General features: G+C 37.3%; 1 protein-coding gene across 1 annotated transcript in view; it reads right to left on the reverse strand.

Annotated features, from left to right (window-relative positions):
• The window catches only part of metro (membrane palmitoylated protein 7-like protein metro), a 456,631-nt gene that overhangs the window by 112,612 nt on the left and 327,212 nt on the right, over positions 1–16,807 (reverse strand). The window contains exon 13 of the mRNA XM_090408766.1: positions 2,487–2,567. Coding sequence (XP_090264892.1) covers positions 2,487–2,567 — 81 coding nt within the window. The remainder of the gene's footprint in view (positions 1–2,486; positions 2,568–16,807) is intronic.

Below are 16,807 nucleotides of genomic sequence, written 5' to 3' on the forward strand. Positions count from 1 at the left end.
ATAAAGGATTTTGAAAGTAAAATCCTATCACAAGTAGACCCTAAACCCACAGTATGGTGGAGATATGTGGACGATATTTTTATTGTTTGCAACTGCACAAAAAAGGACCTGTTAGACTTCCTAAACAAGATCAACTCTTTACACTACACAATCAAATTTACTCTAGAACTTGAAAAAGATAACCAATTACCATTTCTGGACACTTTAATTAAGAAGCAAACGAATGGTGGTATCAACCTCTCAGTTTACTGCAAACCTACTAATACAGGACGTTATTTATATTTCACTTCCTCCCACTACATTTCTCAGAAACTTAGCATTGTGCACATGCTGAAGAACCATGCCTCTCCTTACAACAGAGCAACAGGACCTCCAGGAATAACTATCTCTGATATCTAACAACCTTACCATGAATTGATTTCCTCGAAGACTCGTCCACAAGATACTTTTCTCTGACCCCCCACAAAGACAACGAGATGACATACATTATATTTCTACCATCGTCATTCCATACTTAGGGACAGTTTCGAATAAGACTGCAAGACTCCTTAGACCACAGAAAATAAGAGTGGCCTTTAAACCTGCAGAAATGATTAGACAATTCTTAAGATCTCCAAAAGATAACCATCCTTTCTTCAAATATGCTGGAATTTACAACATATCCTGCTCGTGCGGCTTGAATTATATCGGTCAGATTTCAAGGAGCCTTGAAATTAGGCAAAAAGAACACATTGGTGACGTCAATAATAACAGAGAAGAAAAATCAGGGTTAGCTTTTCTCTTCTCAAGAACGAACCATGTCATAGAGTGGGATAGAAGCACAATTCCTTATATAGAGGAGGACTTCCGCTCCCGATTTATTAAAGAAGCTACAGCATTTGCCCGCTGTACACAAAACCTTAACAGGAACCAAGGACTAATCTTGCCTGTGATCTGGAAGACCCTTATTAGATCTCGTAACTCACCAGAACTGAATTACAGTGCCAACCATAGAACGTTCCTAAATAACAAGTGAGATGATGCACGCTCAATGCATGTTTTGTACACGCTATGTTCTTTTGTCTAATATAATTTGAATTTGATTATAGTTTGTAACAGTTTTTTACTTTTTAGTGCCTTACATCAGTTATATACTCTGAAGATGCCAACAGCCTTAGTTGGTGAAACTAGTTGGTAAAGCATAGTTGTTTATTATATGTACTTGATCAATATAGTCCCATTAGAAGTTATTTAAGTTAAGGGATATTATATCCCATATTGTTTCTTAGCCGAATAAGAAACTCAAAGATTTTCATGCCGAATATAGAAACTATATAAAGTTCAGCAATTCCAAGCGTAAGCAAATACCTGGATAGAGCAGCAACTGACTCTTGAAGGTAGTGCAAGCTGAGGCAACTCATACAAAGGGTGGAGCAAGCTCCGATCACTATTCTTGATATTTACCCATAATGTGAACTTTACTCCTAGGAGCTGTATTATTGTTCAACATGAGAGAAGGTCACTAGACAGACCGGTTTCGACCTTTTTTGAGGTCTCATCAGTGAGTAGGTAGACTAAGTTAATACCAAGTTTGTAGCGAACAGAACTTACATTCCTTCTATGAGAATTGCCAAGAGGTGTCCTATTAAATTACTAATTATAATGAAGAGCCTTAAAACGAAGCAACATGATAAGTTCATGTCGCTTGGAATCGCTGAACTTTATATAGTTTCTATATTCGGCATGTAACTCTTTGAGTTTCTTATTCGGCTAAGAAACAATATGGGATATAATATCCCTTAACTTAAATAAGTACATGTCGCCGAATTGAAGCCTTTGGCTCTTCATTATAATTAGTAATTTAATAGGACACCTCTTGGCAATTCTCATAGAAGGGATGTAAGTTCTGTTCGCTACAAACTTGGTATTAACTTGGTCTACCTACTCACTGATGAGACTTCAAAAATGGTCGAAACCGGTCTGGGTAGTGACCTTCTCTCATAATGTTGAACAATAATACAGCTCCTAGGAGTTAAGTTCACATTATGGGTAAATATCAAGAATAGTGATCGGAGCTTGCTCCACCCTTTGTACGAGTTGCTTCAGCTTGCACTACCTTCAAGGGTCAGTTGCTGCTCTATCCAGGTATTTGCTTACGCTTGGAATCGCCAAACTTTATATAGTTTCTATATTCGGCATGAAACTCTTTGAGTTTCTTATTCGGCTAAGAAACAATATGGGATATAATATCCCTTAACTTAAATAAGTTCATGTCGCTGAATTGAAGCCATTAGAAGTCTTTTTATAACTGTTATGGTCAAGAAAATTAACATTTTTTAACATAAAAGTCATCTTTATATTTAAAATAGCCTGTATTCACAATAATAAAATAAAATGTATAGTGTGTGAAATGATATTTCAGATACAGCGTTGATAAACAAAAATAGCCCTAACTTTATAAAAAAAAATAATTTTCACAGAAATCAAAATACATATCAATTACATACGAGGTATAGTAGATTTAAAGTGCTCTGAATCTGTAGATATGAGTCTTCGTTTCAACTCATTTCTTCCAACACCAGGTGGCCCTATCAAACAAATTTAGTTAATTATTTCTAATAATTTCATTTTAAAAGTATTAAAAACAATGTTACAAAAAATAAACATTAAATAATTTTTTATTCGATTCTCTCTTTTTCCCAGTGAATGCCATTTGTGTAATTGCCCTTCCCCCTTATTTTAGCAAAAAGCAATTAAGAGAACATAACACAACTTTCTTCAGAAAGACATACATCAGACATTAATTCTGATGTTTCATCAGAATTGATATCTAAATTTAGCAGAAATTAAAAACACATTAATTCACTGATATTCATGGTTGCTGAAACTTATGCTCTGAGAATACTATTCTCAGAGCATAAGTATGCACATCTGCTATTATTACCAGCAGCTTTGTAGACCATTATGGCCTTTACTAGTTGTAAATTTGTATAATTACAGAGAATAGCCTTCTAAAATTTTTGAAATAGGTACGAAGTTATAATTAATTATGATTTACAAGATTGATTGATTTATGGTTTATTGGTGTAAAGACAGCAAAGGTGACAAGGTGACATCGCATAAGCAGTATACAAGGTAATAATAAATTATAATGCAATAACTTAGTAAATAACAGGTTCTGTACAAAAAACAAATTAAAAAATATATAACTTAAGCAATACAGTATCTAAACAAAAATAGAATTCATAATCAAATGTGCTTATATAAATTGATTCTTTCTAAAAAGTTAAAAACCTCATGCAATTTGTCCAAGTCTGATAAGATCTGTCTGAGTGCATATGTCTCGGCTAGATTAGTAAAAATGTCATTCCCCTCTCATGTGAAGTGCTGACTCTCTACCAGAATATGACAGAGTAAGATGCAAATTGCATTTTTCATGCACAGGTGGGCCATCAGCCCTCAGTAAATAAGAAGGTGTAAGATGACTATGCAGAGTCAACAAGAACAACTTCCACTCTTCTCTTTTTACACTGACTAGAATGCTGCTTAATTTCAAGCTTAATGACATAACTTGTTTGTCATGGCTTCTTGCCATTAAGATTTCCATTGAGTAATTAGCTTTGATCTTATAACTGTCTGATGTCTGTATATGGGACTGTCCAAAAGTAATGGGAAAAAAATATGAGCTGATTTAGCACCTGCAACTGCAACCTAATTTCCTTCCAATGTGACTGGAAATCACATTGGAAGGAAATTGGAATCAAAATTAAGGGTGTTCATTTTGTATAACAGTTGTAAAAATTCACAAAGCACCGAATGTGGATTACACAGGAGATGAGATGGCCTCCAAAGAACTTAATGAGTCTGTATAAATTATTAGTATTTTTCTTTTATAAGCACAAGCTGAATGGCATGCAACTCTGTTGTGTAATTACCGAAATTAAGTGGGATCTGGTGGGATAGAGTAATGTCAGCAGCAACATAGCAGCACAACTAACAGAGATCTCAAATCTTGAGTCATCCATGTAGATAGGAAGGAAATCAGTGTGCACTGAACCAGGTGCATTAAATAACTGCATGAAAATGGTTGGTGGGGAATGAGACTGTCTTAGATGGCACAGTAACAAGTTGCAGGATGGAATGCAAACCTGCCTTATATAAATCAATTCTTTCTAAAAAGTTAAAAACCTCATGCAATTTGTCGAAGTCTGATAAAATCTGCCTGAGGAATGCTGTTATGTTTGATGCATAATGTTGTTGACATACTAATAGCTTATATAATCTTGTATAACCTCTTTAACAAGCATACCAATTTGACGTGCATGATATTGAGCTTCCCAATGCAGAGAAAAGATATCTAGTCCATGCAGGAGGCTCTCGAAGAGACTTCATTTTTAGGGCATAGTTAAGAAACAACTGTTTCATCTAAGTGACAGAGAAAGTTAATTTTCTTCCACATAAAGACTTACAATGGATGATGTGTGAAAAGCACCAGTAACTATTCATATACCCTGATGAGGGATAGGGTCCAAACATCGGAGCATGCTCTCCCTTGCAGAACTGTTAATCCAGGACTTATAATCAAGCTTGGCCCATACATGATAAACGTGGAAGAAGGAACACTGATTAGCAACCCATTCTGTAGAGCAGGGCTGTCCAACCTTAGGTAATTGGAGGGACGCATGACAATGCGAATCTAGTAATTTGGTGAGTAGCAGCGACACAACCTCAAAAGCTGAACGAACAAACAAACAACACTAATTGCGCACTCACATTCCAAACGAGCGTCCGGAGCTTCTTTGACACATCTAATATTTGAAAAACATGTGGGTATACAGTAATGTAAAAGCATCAAATAAAATTGCCAATGTCGAGATTATCGATTAGTGATAGAATTAAAATATCTAATATGCATTCGATTCAAATTGTCATTTTATTTTTTTGCTTGTGAAAATCAAAACCCACAAGTGGGCCTGAATGCAGCCTGTGCTTTGGACAGTCCTGCTGTAGAGGATAGAGTGTAAAGGATATTCAATACTTTTTTTTTTTTTTTTTGCACTTGTCCCTAAGCTGACAAAAATGTGTGTAAGGAATGTAAGCTTTCTATCAAAAATGACTCCCAAGAACTTGGCCTCCAGTGCAACAGGAATAATACAATTTTGGCAGAAGTGTACACAGAAAGTTTTTTCTGCTGAAAACCTGAATCCATTACTAAGAGTACATGAAGAGACACGATCAACCACTTGAATTTGTCTCAATTACCCTCATATTGTAGGAGTTACTTTAAATTGTAAAGTCATCGACAAAAGAACTGCCTATTGTGAGAGGAAACTGTTCAGTGGTTAAATTAATTTTGATAGCAAAGAGCCACACTTAAGACAGAGCTTGAAGAACACCTTTTTGATAATATGGCTGAGATAATGTGCCTCCCACTCCAGACTGGAAGACTCAGCTGGACAGAAAGTTTTTAATAAAAACAGGAAGGTGTTTTTATTAAAAATTTTTAATAAAAACATTTTTATTAAAAATTTTTTATTAAAAAAATTTTTAATAAAAGAGGTCTTTTTTATATATGCTATATCTCCAGGCTGTGTAATAAGCTTTTTCTACATCAGAGAAGACTGAAACCAGATGTTCTCATTTCAGGAAGGCATCTTTTATACATTTTTCGAAACTGACCAAATGGTCCAATGTTGATCAGTATCTACAAAAACAACATTGTGTATTGGAAAGAAGTTTGCCGCTTTTTAAGTACCAGAGAAGACTTGCATTTACTGCTTTTTTTCAAATATCTTACAAAGAGAGATGATCAAAGTGATAGCTCGATAATTCTTTACTTATGTTAGATCTTTTCCAAGTTTTGGGATGGCAATCGAAGGCAAATTCCAAACAGCTGACCTATGCCAAGAATCCAGAAACACTTTCTTTGTAAGTATTCTGTTGTATAATAAGAGAAGAAAAGGTCCAAAATATATGATAGAAGATATTTATTTTATCACCTCATAATGGATGTCATCAGGCCCTACTGCACTGGGATGAGAGTGATCGTTCATGAATGGCTGATTATATGGATCTAGCCCATTCGTAGAAAAAGACTAACTGCTGTTTCTTTTGTTGTTCTTCATCATCATCAAATTCCTGACATGTACCCTCAAGGAGTGTACAGGATATGATAGTACTACATGAAATTACATCATTAGTAACTTCCTATCTACGATTTTCCTCCAAATCAGTCTGTTATTTGTCAAGACTCCAACATTATGAGATCTTATATTTCTATCGTCTAAGGCACTTTGTACCGTATCAATCCACCTATAACTTGGTCTTCCTCTGGGTTGTTGTGCTGCCAACCTGGCAGAGAACACTTGTTTTGCTAATCTTTCTTCGCCCATTCTGTTTAAGTGACCATACCACCTGAGATTAGCTCTGCTAATGCATTCCTGGAAGCTGACTATGTCAAATTCTTTCCTAATATTCTCTTTTTTTTTTTTTTTTTAAAATATGATATTGCCATTGATGCCATCTGTTCATGCCTATAATCTTTCTCAGGACTCTCATATCTGCAGTCTCTAGTCTTTGGTCAAGTGTTTTACTTCTGACCCAGTTCTCAGATCCATAAGTTAAAACTGGTTTGAACACTGTCTTGTATAGAGCTAATTTAGTGTTCTGACTAATTTCTCTTTTATTCCATATGAATTTATTCAGTTGACTTCCCACCATACCAGCTTTGCTTATTCTGTTGTCAATTTCTATATTTAATTTACCATCTTCACTAAAAGTCGTAGAGCCTGTGTAGCTCAGTGGATGTGGCGTTTGCACACCACGGCGCTTGGCCGCATGAAGGAAGACTTGGTTTCGAGTCTAGTCGGCGATTAGAGGAAATTTTTCAAAGCCTTTTTTCAACCGGTTCCCGAGTTAGTCGATCTCTGGCACGGGTAAGCGGGTTTTTCCTCCCGGAAACTGTGGTTTTTTGTCCCGTAAACTCAAGAAAATCGACTGTAGAACCCACATTATTTCAGACATTAAATATATTGTTAGGGTTAGGGACCACGAGATGGCGGCACATTTGAGCCGTCTCTCTTCACTGTGTACCGCTTAATTAGTGATAGCCTTGGGCCATCTATCTCTGATTGGGTACCAGTGGAGATTGAACTGCCCACTCAGTCTCCAAAGTTAGACAGGGCTAAATGGCCTCGCCTACTCCCCGTATACAGGAATAAAAAAGGCGTTAGCTGATTTTTTTTTTTTTTTTTTTTACTAAAAATCGTGCCTAAGTAGCTGAAATGTTTTACTTGTTCCACAGGTTCTCCATTCACAACCCAGTTCACATTTTCAATAATTCTGCCTATTTTCATTGCCTTTGTCTTTTTATTGCTGACCTTCATACCATATCAATTACAAAAGTTATTCAATTTAGTCAGAGAATCTTGCAGACTTGTAGTGGATTTATTGATAAATATAACATCGTCCGCATAAAACAAAGAGCTGACATTGGCATCTCCAATTTTGATATGTTTAATACCACTTTCCTTCATAATGTGATCCATATAGATAATGAATAATGGAGGGGATAATGTACATCCTTGTCTCACACCAGATTTAACATTAAACCATCTTCCTGTACTTAATTCAATTCTAACTGCTGACTTACAACTCAAATAAAGACTAAGTATTGCTTGATATAATGCCCATTGACACCATATAACTGTAGCATTTTGAATAGCTTCTCTCTCTCTCTTGGCACCTTGTAATATGCCTTTTCCAAATCGACAAAACTTAAATGTAGATCTTTGTTATATTCCCATGATTTCTCCACTATTTGTCGTAAAGTGAAGATCTGATCCTGACAGCCTCAATTTGGCCTGAATCCAGCTTGTTCTTCACCAAGCTTTTCTTCCACAATTCTTCTCAACCGTTCTCAAGTATGCTTGTATATATCTTACCAGGAAAATTCAGTAGGGAAATACCTCTGTAATTCTCACATTCAGTTTTATTTCCCTTTTTTATATATGGGTACTATGAGAGTTCTACTCCACTCATCGGGAATTCGTCCCTCTGTCCAGGCCTTCTGAACTATGCAGTGCAGCCACTGCAAGACTTTTATACCACCATACTTCAGCATTTCTGGTCGAATATCATCTACTCCTGCTGCCTTTCCACATTTTAAGCCTTTGATGCCTTTTTCTATTTCAAGTATGGATATGTATTCTTGACTGTATGCCTGTTGAGTGTTTTTTACCACTGTGCTATCACTGCTTGTTTCATTTAGCAATTTCTCGAAGTAATTACTTCATACTTCAAGGATATCTTTTTCTCCCGTTTTCATGTCACCTTTATCATCTCTAACTTCTTTTACAGCACTCTTTCCTCCATTCTTAAGCTTCTTCAACAACCGCCAGAATATTTTGCCACATTCTTGATATTTATTTTCTATATTCTTGCCAAAGTCCTCCCATGACTTTTGTTTAGCTTTCTTACATTTGTCTCTGTATTCTCTAGGAGCACAGGCTGACTTAATTGACAGGAACTTTTGATATGCTTTCTTCTTTTTCTTCACTGCCTCTTCAACTTCCTGTGTTCACCATAGAGTTCTAATTTTTCTATCCTTGGACACAACTTCACCACATGCCTCTCTAGCTGAATCAATCAGGGCTTTCTTAAAGGCTTGCCACTGAATCTCTAAGATTTGATTCCTGTTCTCAAACTCTTTCATTTTTTCTTCAATAATCTTTGTGTATTTTAGTCTACAGTTTACATCTGAGAACTGCTGAACTTTTATTCGCTTTAAAACTTTCTTGTGTCATGTTATTCTTTTCAATATGAAATTCAATTTCATTCTGCTCAAGACTAAATAGTGATCACTTCCAATTTCAAATCCTTTCTACACTCTGGTGTCCTGCACCAGGGAGAAAACATCACTATCAATAATAACATAGTCAATGAGACTTTTCTTATTCCTTGCCTCCTCTCTCCATGTGAATTTGTGCACATTTTTATGTTGGAACATGGTGTTAGCAATAACCAGTCCATGTCCTGAGCAGAAATCCAACAATATTTGCCATTATTATTAGCTTTGCTCTTTTCTCTAAATTTTCCCAAAATATTTCTGTATGTCTCCCAATCATTTCCTACTCTGCTATTTAAATCCCCAACAAGGACCAACTTTTCCTTTTTCATTGTATCAGTTGCTTTTTCTAAAGCCTCAAAGAATTCCTCCACTTGTATCTTAGTAGAACCTTCTGTGGGACCATAGGCACAAATAAGTCTCATTGTCCAGTTCCCCATTCTCATATTTGCCCACATTACTCTACTTGAGACTGACTGCCATTCAAGAGGATTAGCCTCATATTTTGTGTTGAATACTATGGCTACTCCTTTTCCTTGATTGTCATTGCCTGAATATAACATTTTGTATTTGTTGTTCTTTCAGTATCAAAAATACAGGAGCTGTTGCTGAGATGCTAGTAAAATTTTCTCCCAAAATGTTGGTCATGAGTTTGGGTTCAGCAACAACAGCATACATATCCATTATGATCCAAGGTAGATAAATGGTATGTTCTACATTGTTGCCCAAAACCCTAATAATGAATACTAGTTCTGAAGATTACAACTGCAAATTCAGATGAATCAGCTTGTAGCAATTTGTATAACTGACAATTTCAAGTAGAAGGTGGGTACACATTCAAATTTTTGGATTGCACACAAAGGGAGTCACATGGTAGCACTTAACAGGGTTAAAGGCAAAAGGCTACACTAAACAAATTGTATTTGAAGGAACCTCTTTTTGTGAAGGAATAAAGATGCAAATTTGGATGTCTTGTAATGTCTGAAGGACATCATCCAGATAATTTCATGTGGGGAGGAATTACTGGAAAGCTTGAAGAAGGCCAGAGATATTGCCTGATATTGCAAGAGAGTTTGCAATCTCACAGAGTTTCTCTTACTTGAAACTCTGGGCAACGTTTCAAAGAATGAAATGTGTTCCAGTTTGCCTCAAGTACTCATGAATGACTTGGTGATAAGCATGGTACGATATTGTGAGTGTACATATTCTATACTAAAATGTCTCTCTGCATAGTTTTCTATGCATTGCAATTTAATTTGTACAAAATTTATAACACATTTTGTGTGTGCTGGCAATAAAGGAATGTCTACATCTTTTTCTTTATGTTGAGCCCAAACATGACAGGTTAGTTGATTAACCTATAGTGCATTAGGACCATATATGGATAGTGGGTTGGGAAAGGAGAGACTTGTTTACATTCGATTTAAAAGCCTGTATGTTGTATTCCTTGGGAAATATATCAAGGTGAAGACTGTTCCACAGTACAGCAGTAGCAGTGATGGAGGAGGAGGAGGAAAAGAAACTTGTTCTGTGGGTTTCAACGTGTATACCGAGTGGGGAAATTATTGATGCTATTTCAGATGAACATTTGCCATGGAAATATTTATACAAGTTGCAGAGACCAAACATCTGTGAGCAAGTGGAGGAAGTGAGTTAGTAAGAGATGGGTCATTTATCAGTCTAATTGCTCTCCTCTGTATTGATTCAAGAATTTTGAGAAGCTTTTAAGAGCTCCACTCCAAATGAGAGCAGTATTCATTAGCTGGGTGGATTTGTGATTTGTATAAGCTTCAGAGGTGAGGTAACATTGAGCAAAAGAGAAATCCTAGTTTTTTGGAAGTTGAGGATGCAATGGCTGTGATGTGTTTTATGCCAAGAGAGGCTTGATGTCAGGGTAATTCCAAGAAGAGAAATTTCACCTTGTCTGGAAATTTGAGTGTTATCAACAATAATACTGGGAGAAAATTATTCTTTTTGTGAGAAATAAAACAGAACTTGGTTTTACTAGCATTGTAATTGACAAGATTATCTTTTCTGTCTGGATGCACACCATCACGCATGGTGTGCATCCAGACAGAAAGCTGGCAATCCAACTGCAGAAGTCATGAGACAGTCTATATGATGGGAGTTTGCTTATAAAGCCTTTATGCCAGACCTGGTCAAAAGGTTTGGAAATATAAAGTGCAACTACTTGAGATTCGCCAAATTTCTCCATGGAATTTGTTCAGAGATGGGTGATATATGACAGTAGATCTCCTGTTGATCGGCAGTGATGGAATCCATACTGGTGGTCACTTAATAGCTGGGTGCCTTCAAGGTAGAACAGGAGTTAGGAATTGATGGTTTTTTCAATCACTTTAGATAGGATTGAGGTGAGTGAGACAGGGCGGTAATTAGATGGCAGTGATTTGTCGTCCTTCTTGGGAATGGGTTGAATAGAGGCCAATTTCCAGGCTGTGGGATACCCATACATACTCTCTTACTCCCAGTGGAGTAAGAGAGTATGTATGGGCAGCATAGGATAGGAATCAACAGTGCACAAAACTTCAGGACAATTGGAGGAATGCCATCGGGGCCAGGAGACTTTTTTGTGTCTAATTTAGACAATAGATTTCTGATCTCTTTCTGGCAAAAAGATACAGGAGGCATTGTATGTTGGGCAGCTGGAATGGTTGGGGTAGCATTTACCATTGTCAGTTATGGGTGCATTAGAGGCAAAGTGTGAAGCCAGGAGACTGGCTTTTTCTGTGGTGTTGATGGAATACAGCCATCAGGGTATGATGGGGGTGGGTGGGTGGGAATAGTGTTGGGCAAAAGTTACGACCAATTGCTTTGGCAAGAGACCAAAAGGCACAGCTGCCATTTGGGCAGGCTGCAATTTTCCTGCTTTTAGCCTGTTAAAATTCTGTTTTGAAAGCATTGATAGTTTTCTTGCATTTATTTTGGGCTTGAGTATAAGCATTGAAAGAGGATGGAGTTCTTGATGTAAGCCAGTTGTGGTATGCTTGATTTTTCATTTGTACAGCCTTGGCACATCTTTGGAGAACCAGGGTTTAGTTAGGTGATGGCAGTTCAGAGAAGTGTTGGGAATGATTGTATGTTTCCATGCCTGTGAGGATTACTTTGGTGATATGTTCGATGCATATGTTTGGATTGGAAGACCAAAAACAATAGTCCAACTATGGGAATGAGACATAGAAGTCATGAAAGCTGTCCCATTTGGCACTGTTATAATGTCAAACTACTCTTGTATGAGAGCGGTTGTGTAAGTGTTGTTGCATGGAGGAGGATATGAGCACTAGATTGTGGTTTGAATTACGCACGGGGCTCAAAACATTCATTGTATATTTGAAGGGACATTGGTGAGAAAGAAATCTAGAGTGTTTAGGTGAGTGGTTCCAGTTATCTAGTATTCTAATTGGCATGTGAACAATTTGTGTAAGGTCGTTAGTGATGGCAAATGTTTCAGCATCTCTGCCTGCAAGAGCTATAGAAATGGAGGAGGAAAGCCAGTTAGTGGACATGAAAATCTCCTAGGAGGATGATTTCGCTGTTAGAAGAGTAGGACTAGAGAAAATCAATTTTTAAGGAGTGGAAATTAAGAGATCAGAATGGTTGGTGGCATTAGGAGAGCAACAGAGACAGCAAATGAATTTGACTGAGTGGGGAAGGGATATTTTCAACCAAAGAATGTCAAAGTTGGGTGATTCTAGTTTAGGTTCTCTTTGGCAAGGTATGTCAGAGTGGATATATGTGCAGATGCCACCCTTGGGTTGAAAGGAATTAAAGAGTGTGTAATTTGGAAGGTTGAGATGGATAGTGCTGGGGGGAGAGCAACAGAGACAGCAAATGAATTTGACTGAGTGGGGAAGGGATATTTTCAACCAAAGAATGTCAAAGTTGGGCGATTCTAGTTTAGGTTCTCTTTGGCAAGGTATGTCAGAGTGGATATATGTGCAGATGCCACCCTTGGGTTGAAAGGAATTAAAGAGTGTGTAATTTGGAAGGTTGAGATGGATAGTGCTGGGGGGAGGTGAGATTTCAGTTTCTGCTAAAAGGAGTAGGTGGGGTTTAGTGAACTGAAATTGGTAGTGGACACTAATAAGGTTGGAGTTGAGGCCACAGATGTTAGTGATGTGGATGTGCAAGATTCTGTGGGGCATATATTTGAGAGCAAGGGATTTGCACATTTCCTATGCAGTGCCTGCATACTGGTCTCCATGGTGGCTGCTAGCAGTGTCACTTGATTTTTGCACTAATTTAACTTGTTTGTAGTTGATGATCCAACTGTTGTCTCCGTTTTGTCATTTTTCTTCAAGTTGTCTTCGAAGATGCATCCTTGTTCCCTCTGGGCAAATGTTAAGTCAAATTGAGCACATATGTATGATTGGGGACAAGTGTCCTTGAACCTGTTATTAATTCGGATGTGCTTGTCAAGTCACTTTCATGAGATGCAGAAAGTTCATTCCATCCTTTCTTTTATTTATGGGTCTGAAACAACATCAGATGAGATTTCTGGGATCAAAGTTGCATTCTCCTGCTAATTTGCTGATGTCTTCTTTTAATGATTTACCATTTTCTGTTGGAAAGTTCAAATAATTGCATTGAGTCTCTTGTTTTTAGCCTCAATCGAGCCATGCACCATTAATGCAATTAGGTCATTGCTGAGTTCATTGGCAGGCAAGGGTGCACTTGTGATGCTGCGCTGATTGTCGAGTAGCTTCAGCTTAGCTTCCAGCATTCAGATTTTGGAAGAGAAGGTTTTGATCATAGTATTGAGGCATTGTTCAAGGTTTTCGACTTGTTTGCCTAAGTTCAGAAGATGTTTTACAGAAAGGAGGCAGAGCGAACAGAAAAAAGGCTGGTGGAGATTAATAAATAAAAAGCTTGTGCACCGATTCATCCATTTTCATACATGAAGCATGTAGCAAGTGGCAACAGAAATTGCAGAATATACCCCTTTTTTTTTTATCGGTAACTTTGGTTTTACAGCTGCAGCACTTCATATTGTCACTAGGTTTGTCGGCAATCAACGAAGCTATGCTAACAAGATTCGAGGTGCTCTTTCGTTGTTGGCCTTTGTTGTTGCCATCTTTACTTTGTATGGTAGGTATAGCGGGCACTTGCATGTGGCTGTTTTTTAATTGTAAAGATAACTGATTTAATGGACTATAGGTACTTATAGGTTGTGCAAAAGTAATTGGCTCCTTAGTACCCACTTTAGTTTTCTGTTTACTGGTTATTTTGCATGAGAAACACAATAATGATAAAATGTGGGAGTAAGTTTCATCTGACATGAAAATATATTCATATACAGGTAAAAATGTAATTCATCCTTAGCTTTTGGACACCAGTGTACATCTACCTTTCATTTTCTGGATTTTATCCTATACAATTTTTGAATTAGTTGTTTGATTAATACATGATGTGAATTGGATCCAAGATTGCTTTTGATTTTGATGGCTATGATAACATGCTTTGACCCATGCACATTTGAAAGCAATGAGATTTGATGCAGTACAGTATCTACAAAATATACATCATTCTCTGTCCTGATCGCTTTTGGCTGCTTGACACTTAGGGTTCCAGCAAGGTTTTGGATACAGTGGAAATCAAGGTAACATTTTTGGAATTATGGCTGTTGCTGCCTGGACAATACAATCTATTAAATACCTCAATGCTTCGTCAATGGGTGTTGATAACTGCTTCAGCATTAAATTTTGCAAGATGAGATGAAGTATTCCAGTCAGCCTAGTCCATTTTCCATATAGGCATCCATGAAGAAGAACATGGTTCTTATGAAGAAATAGTGCAAATAACAGGAAAATGATTGCTGCCACATATGTTCTTTTTGACATCCCACATTAGCAGTGGAAAAATGGCAGAGAGTGTAAATTGTAAGACCTAATGAGGATTGCAAGCAGGCAGGCATATGGAAGAAGGTGTTGCATCTATCATGAAGGGAGACGTCATTATTGTTAAGCATTTGCTCAATGATATGATCTTGTCCATTTGTGTTGGTCAGAGTGTTGTGCCCACTGAAAAAGCCTGTAAGTAGGGGCAAAGGCAGTTGCAATATAAGATTATCAATTCCATCTCATTTAAATCATAACCTGGTGGTAAATAAATTGCACATACTGTAATAAGAAATCCAACAGATAGGGGAATTACTATTGCTTCCAGAGCAGTATTAAGCTGGACATTTTGGAAAAGAGTATGATTGCCCACTAGGATAGCTACACCACCATGAATGAGCAAGACTATCTCCAGTTCTATCCTCAAGATCAACAGCAAAATTCCTTAAGGCAAGATCCTCACTGGGTTTTAAATATTTTCCTGCAGTAGAAACAGAAATGTTTGGGTTTCTGCAGAAGAATCTTGATATTATCAATATTCTGGCAAAACTAACAGTTTTACTGTAAACATTAATCTCTTGTTTTGGCTTTGTAGACTTGTTCAATTTCCAAGAGGCTGAGAGTTTACCATTGTCAGGTTTATATTTTACTAATGATTTTCTGAAGTGTGAATGGACAGTGTCCATGTCCTCCTCTGGAAAAATGTTCAGTCCATCATGTCTGAATCATTTGGTAAGTTTAATTTATACTTCCACAGAAAAAATGGATATCAAAGTATGCTTTTTTTTTTTTCTTTGAGTTTGTCTGTGGTTTATCTTGAAGTGATATTCTCGCCATAATTTTTTGACAAGTGGGTTGTCATTGAATGGGAAAATTTTTGAAGTTTTTTTTTAGGAGTGAGACTATAGGTCGTATGACCAATGCAGTCCACAGAGAAGCACTTACATTCATAAAGTTCAGGAATGATAAAATTATCAAATGGTGGAATGGACATATGAGTTTGAGTTGCTGTTGATATTTTCTTGACTGTCACCTTCTAAGCACAAGAGGATTTCAGGACAGGTGTGGTGGGGGTGACTAACTTCCTTTTCACATTCTGATATGATATATTTTTCTGCTTTAATATTTCTTTTTCATCCTTCCACTTCTAACATGCACAAGAGTAAGCTGGATGATCACCCTGACAGCTGATACATTTAGCTTTCCTTACAGAACAAGATTTGTTAGCATGCTCTTTACTATTATATCAGGCACAGGTGGTAGATCTACGACTGGCACTTTGGGCATGCACATATTTCTGATATTTAAAGCTTCTCAGTGGATTAGGGATGTACAACCTAATAGGTTGTACATCCCTAATCATCCCTAAACAGTTGAGATGCCCTGTTTTTACAGATGTTAGAAGCTTAGGTGTATCAAAAAAAAGGATGATGTTCCTGGTTGTAACCAAGTGACCATCCCTATGTATCAGGATGCACCTCCTACTAGTCACTTCCTGATTTTCAAACTCTAAGCATATCTCCTTATCTGGAGCATCAAGGAGATCCCATTCTGATACCACTCCTCTAGAAAAGTTTAGTATTTTATGAGGTGTTACTGTAATTCATATTCCACCCAATGATGTAGCCTTTAGTAATTTTCCCGAGTGTTGCTAACTAGATGTCTCCACAAGGAAATCACCAGAATATAGTTTCTTGACTTTTCGGGGGATCAAAATCTAAAACCTTTTGAATAAAGAAGGGTGAACATTTTCCCTATTGGTTTTTCACTTGTTGCATGGATGATCAGAAACACTGGTACATTTATACTGGTATCACATATCTTTTGTTTTTTACTTTTGTTATCAAATGATGAATCTACAGTATCAGTACTTAGTTGGGACCTAGGAACCCTGAAATATTTGAGGATGAAAGATTCATGCTAAAGAGATTTGTTTGACACCAATGCTCTCCACCCACCCCACCACAGAGCCACACATGGACACCCACTGACTAGCAAGTAATGACTGTGCTCAAGAGTGGAATGCCAAGGCTACTCCAGATGCTATACCATCACCACAGCAAGCCTTGAGCCCTGTCCCTGGACCATGGGGTAGGAAATTTACTTCAGCACTACTGACCCACTAGCT

Source organism: Typopeltis vanoorti, chromosome 2, assembly GCF_054136105.1.
Source record: "Typopeltis vanoorti isolate ZY-2024b chromosome 2, IOZ_Tvanoo_1.0, whole genome shotgun sequence".
In the NCBI taxonomy this organism is placed as follows: Eukaryota; Metazoa; Arthropoda; class Arachnida; order Uropygi; family Thelyphonidae; genus Typopeltis; species Typopeltis vanoorti.